The 5,598-nt window shown below is 42.2% G+C and overlaps 1 protein-coding gene across 1 annotated transcript in view; it reads left to right on the top strand.

Moving 5' to 3' along the window:
• Positions 1-4,317, top strand: part of LOC102384848 (caspase-8-like) — a 12,283-nt gene extending 7,966 nt beyond the window's left edge. Inside the window, exons 7-10 of the mRNA XM_025202203.1 lie at positions 1,156-1,294; positions 2,925-3,426; positions 3,848-3,890; positions 4,202-4,317. Coding sequence (XP_025057988.1) covers positions 1,156-1,294; positions 2,925-3,426; positions 3,848-3,890; positions 4,202-4,237 — 720 coding nt within the window. The 3' untranslated portion in view covers positions 4,238-4,317. The remainder of the gene's footprint in view (positions 1-1,155; positions 1,295-2,924; positions 3,427-3,847; positions 3,891-4,201) is intronic.
• The last annotated feature ends 1,281 nt before the right edge of the window (positions 4,318-5,598 follow it).

The following is a 5,598-nucleotide window of genomic DNA, read 5'->3' as shown; positions in this document are numbered from 1 at the left end:
TGTGAGAACATCTGTGCCACTGGGCTAGAGGGGTGTACAGCTTTGCAGATCTCCACCCCGTCCTTGCCAAGCATGTAAAATGGAGTGCTTGTCAATAACTAGAAGAGCAAGATCTTTCGTTTTAAACTCAGCGAGGTGATCAGGTTCCCTTTCAAAGACCCATTGCTTCAATTTAGACAGGTTTCTGAGGAACAAGCTAGTAGTTTCTCCTTCTGGATAGTAGGGGACATGACACACCTGCAGTAGCAGCCTCCTGCTCTGCTGTGTCTCTGGCTGAGGCCAAAGAACATATTTGTGGGGGAAAGTGCAAGGGAGGAAGGGACTGGGTTTAGATGTGGCAGGGTAGAGGGTAAAGGTAGGGAGGCAGAGACCCTGACTGCAGGTGGAGGGTTAGGGGTAAGTGAGAGGTGCTGTGTACTGGGGGAACAAAGAGGAGGCTGAGTGCAAAGGATCTCTTGAGGTCCATTTGAGCCTTACTTCTCTATGAAATCCAAAGTGAAAGGGAGTGAGGGCTCCAGAAAGAGCCACTAAGGAGGGAGAGGAAGAGAGATCCCAGTGAGGGATCTCAGGAGAGTGAGGTGGGAAACTGTTGATGGCAGAGTATGGGGGAGGCAGGCGGGAGCCAGATTCACAAAGAGGAAAGATGGAAAACAGCACACACCTGGAAAGGGCCACAGGGAAGAAAACTGGAAGATAGATGCAGAAGAGCAAGCAAAGAGGGGAGACCAAGGAAAGGAAGACCGAGGAGGCGGTGTGATGTAACCAGTGAGGAGAGATGCCTGGAAGAACAGTTGATGATAGAGAGCAGTGATTGGATTTGCAGGGAGAATAAACTGATGTAAGGAGCGGGGAGCATGAGAAATGTTTGAGGATAAAGATGAGGAACAGATGATGAAACCCTTTAACTTCCTTCCATTTTGTTGTTTGGAGCCTGGTATCTTACTGGAGCACTACTACAGTACACCACCTTCCCTGGGGCAGGGGAAGAAGGCATAGCATCCTGGTGCTGGGGAATCCTTCTTTGCCTTTGCTCTGTTGTGCACTGGAAGTGAAGCAGTAGATTGACTCCAGCAGCTACTATACCCATCAAATGTGAGAAAAATGGGAACTAGTGATTGTACCAGTGTTGTCTTTAGCCTCTCTCTTTCCATGCAGCTAGGTGATGTTTACAAAATGAACAGCCAGCCCCGTGGAATCTGCCTGATCCTGAACAACCATAACTTTGAGAGGGCAAGAACAGAGGTATCTAAACTCAAGATGATGAAAGATCGGAACGGAACAGATGCAGATGCAGGTAGGAGCAAGAGCTAGGAAGAGAGAGGAGTAGTTCCCTTGTTTTAACTTCAAAGCATAGCAGGGTGGTATAAAGAAGAGGAGATGATGCCTGGGCTCTGGTATGAAATGAACTCAGCTGTCTTATCTTTTTTTTTTTTTTTTTTCCTAAACAAAGATTATTTTATGTTAGTCTAGTATATTCATTCTTGGTCAGCATGATTCAGGACTGGTCTGCAGGGAAAATTTATAGTACAAAAATAGGTACATTTGTAGCATACAACAGCTACTGAGCTGTTGCCTCATCTGGACAGGCTTCTAAGCATAGTTTTGGATGGCTCAAGCTTAATCCACTTTGAAACTGACTTTAAAAAGGCACCCATATATGGAGTAAGCATCCACACAGCAAACTAATGTGGGATAACTTGTCCAGCCCATGATCACACACCATAATTCAAAACACTCTTCAGATTTAAGTAGTAAACGAGGAGTTGGCTGATACCATTTGTGCCAGGAGTTTATGTCTTATCAAATTAAATAAACCTCTATTTGACTGATTTTCATCTTTAAATAAAAACACTACTATCAATAAAGTGCAACCAAACTTTTAATGTGGGAGAGAGTATATAAACTCACCAATCTGTTTCCATAGCTTAGTTTGTTAATTAATAGATTTCTAACCATCAGCAACAAACTCAGTCTGGGAGCTGAGTGAGGTTGGCTTTTTTCCGACTCATGCATCGTGTGCTTAAAGCATGAAAGCAACACACTGTTGCCAAGGATTCACCTGGCAAAATTATTATATTCTTACTCCTTCAACAAACCAATTAGAATCAGGGCACCATTGTACTAAAGCCTCAGCCTGCCTGCCTTACATTACCATCCAAGATCTCAAACCTGCAATCTGCTTGATTATAGATATATTTTTGCACCCTTGTGCAGCCAGTAGGACTCAGTGCAGGCTCAAGGATCTATTGATCAAGGCCAGGGAAAAATACAGCTATAGAAATGGATTTTGATTTCATAGTATGATTTACCTCCCCGCACTCCACAAACAAGCCAGCAGGTATGATGCATAAGCAGCACATTAGTCAAATGAAAGGTAATATTTTTAGAGTATGTTTTGGGCCATAACCACACATCATTTCCTGTTTGCTTTCATTAACCATTAGGAAGCAGTATAGTTTAGTGGACAACATTGAAATGAGGCTTAGAAAACCTGGGTTCTCTTCGCTCTGCCACTGGGTTGGTGGGCAAACTTGGATGAGTCACTTAAGCTGCCTGTACCTCAGTTTTCCCATATGTAAAATGGGGGTGATAATGTTGGCCTCATTTAGAAAGTGCTTTGACAACTACCAGTGAAAAGTACAAGATCTGAACTAGGTATATCTACAGTAGCAAAGAAAAATTAAATGAATACCACAGCCTTGGCCAGCTATCCAAATGTGAGCTCTGTTGTTTCTCTTCTATGCTTAACCCTGCTGCAGCTGAGATAAAGACCCATTCTGAAAATAAATCATAAGGGGAAAGGGAATTTAAATGTAGAGGAGGTGGAATGAGGCATGAGTCTAATTCTTTGTAGTTCTGAATAAAAACAAGGGTTTTACAAAATGTAATCTCCCAGTCTATCATACCTTCCCTTTCCCTTCCAGAGGCTCTGAGAAAAGTCTTTACCAAACTTCACTTTGAGGTAGAAGAGTACAAAGACCTCACTGCAGAAGAAATCCGTCACACCGTGAAAACCTATCAGATGATGGACCACATGAATAAGGACTGCTTTGTTTGCTGTATTCTGTCTCATGGAGATAAAGGCATTATATTTGGCACTGATGGGCAGGAAATACCTATCCAGGAACTGACCACCTCTTTCACTGGATTGAAATGCTTCTCTCTTGCCGGAAAACCAAAAGTTTTCTTCATTCAGGCCTGCCAAGGTGACGCTTTTCAGAGAGGAATAACCATAGAAACAGATTCTGGAGAGCTGGATTCATCTGTAGAAGCAGATGCAAGGTTTCAGCTGGAGTGCATTCCAGATGAGGCAGACTTTCTGCTTGGAATGGCCACCATGAAGGATTACGTTTCATATAGAAGCCCAACACAGGGTACATGGTACATACAATCACTGTGCCAGCACCTAGAGAACAGCTGTCCTCGGTAATGATACCATTAATTACCAGCTTCTACCTGCTGTAGTTAGAATTATAACTTTTCCCAAAGAGTTTGCAAGCCTTTGTGAATGTGGCCTAGAAAAAAAATCCGTGCACTGATGCAACAGACTTTGCAGAATTTGCACCACTACAGATGAGGCAGTAGTACAGAGAAAACACTAAATATAACATAGTCAAACTCAGAAGACAGTAGTTACTGGTTGGTTGAGTAACTAGCTTATGCCAAGTGTCATCTTAATAGTTTAGATTCACTGTGTGTGCATGACAGATGGCCAATATCATTGGATATGATTAAGGAAGCAGGAAAAAACAGCAACAAATTTCTGATGGCTGAACAGTGCTTGAGGAAGTCAGGGTAGCTGACACTTTATTATTGTTACTAATGCTGAGGCTGTTTGTTTTTGCAGAGGAGAAGATATTCTCAGCATCCTGACTGCTGTAAACCATGAGGTGAGTGGGAAGTATGACAGGTTGAACCAAGGGAAGCAGATGCCACAGCCCAGTTTTACGCTCAGGAAAAAACTCATCTTTCCGATTGACTGAGCAAGGGGCTGCAGTTCCATTGACTTGAAATATGCTGGAAAGTCTGGACAGTGTTATCGTCACATAGCAGTATCTTAAAAGCAGTGAAAGGTTAAGTTCTTCAGAACTGCATAGTCATACTTTTTATGACTATGCAGTTCATCAGAGAGCAGATCACTGCACTGACATAAGACTGCTTTTTAAAAATTGTATAAAACTCAAAAATTTTCTATTTTAAGACCAAATTTTTAGAGAGACTCTACTTTGGTCCTTAGACCAACACAGCTACCACCTAAACCCCTGCAACATGGAAGATATCGAATTCAGCCATCTGAAATGGAAACTGTACAACGTGAAAAAGAAAGAAGCCAAACTCAACAGTGACATATTTTGAGCCTTTGCAAGAAACACAACATCATTTCCCGAGGACTAAACATCTACAGTCCCCTGACTACTACACACAACTCCAAATATGCTTCACAGCTATGCAGAAGAACTTCAGAGAAAATTAGAAATCATTTACTTCACCTACTCTACTCCAAAAGAGACCAACTCAGGAAGGACATCACCATATACTACAACAACTTAAAAGATAGAAATCTACGCATGTTCCCTGACAATATACAGTGGATACAAAGAGACTATGAAAAACTTTCTACAGCATTCATCCTACATAAAAAGAAGAAATGGAACAAATTACTCCAAGAACGAGTTCCCCAGCCAAAAAACAACCATCAGAGGAACAACACCAACACCTTACAACATTCCAACCTCAGACTTGATGAAACTGCAAGCAGCAACCAACCCACAAATATTATCAATCTCTCCACACACATGCTTACCAAAACTGAAAAAATCTGTCCTTTCTAAAGGCCTAAATTTCTGTCCAGAAAAATACCCTAATAAAATACTTCAGTGCGGAGAACTAGAAGAATTCTTCCGATGCCTGCGCCTCAAAGAATATTTCCACAACCAAACTGAACCCACTCCCAACAACAACTCATCCTCTGACAACATTCAGGAAAGGATTGTGGAAGCAAAGAACAGCTGAGGCCTCAGGGGTGGGGAGAGAAATTCCTTAGATAAGAGGAAGATGACCATTAAAGCTGTCTTGAAGGACACAAAACAGATAGCCCCAAAGAGGGAAAAGCTAGTTTAGGCAACCCTTTGTCTTGAATCTATAAAAGGTTAATTGCCCTGGCTGTAAAGCGGAGAGGCCACATGGTCCCTCTCCGATAGCTATCTAAATAAGTTTCTACCTGACCCGATTCCAAATTCTACAGCGTGTTTTTTCCACAACAGGATCAATGCCAAAAAGCCCCCAAAAACATCAGATTGGACACCTTGCAATGGACGAAACCCTAACCTTGACTGCTACATTGACTGCTTCAGGGAAAGAATGAACAATGAAATAATGAGCAACACGCACCACCACAACAACCTCTCTCTACCAGAGAAAAAGGCCATAGAATCTCTAAGATCTAACCACCAAATAGTAATAAAACCAGCAGATAAAGGAGGAGCCATAGTCATCCTAAACTGTGAGGATTACATAAAGGAAGCCAAGAGACAGCTCTCTGACACCACCTACTACAAAGAACTACAAGAAGATCCTACTCCCCTTTTCACCAAAAAA

Source organism: Alligator sinensis, unplaced genomic scaffold, assembly GCF_000455745.1.
Source record: "Alligator sinensis unplaced genomic scaffold, ASM45574v1 scaffold566_1, whole genome shotgun sequence".
Classification (NCBI taxonomy): Eukaryota; Metazoa; Chordata; order Crocodylia; family Alligatoridae; genus Alligator; species Alligator sinensis.
This window is presented reverse-complemented; position numbering and strand designations above follow the sequence as displayed.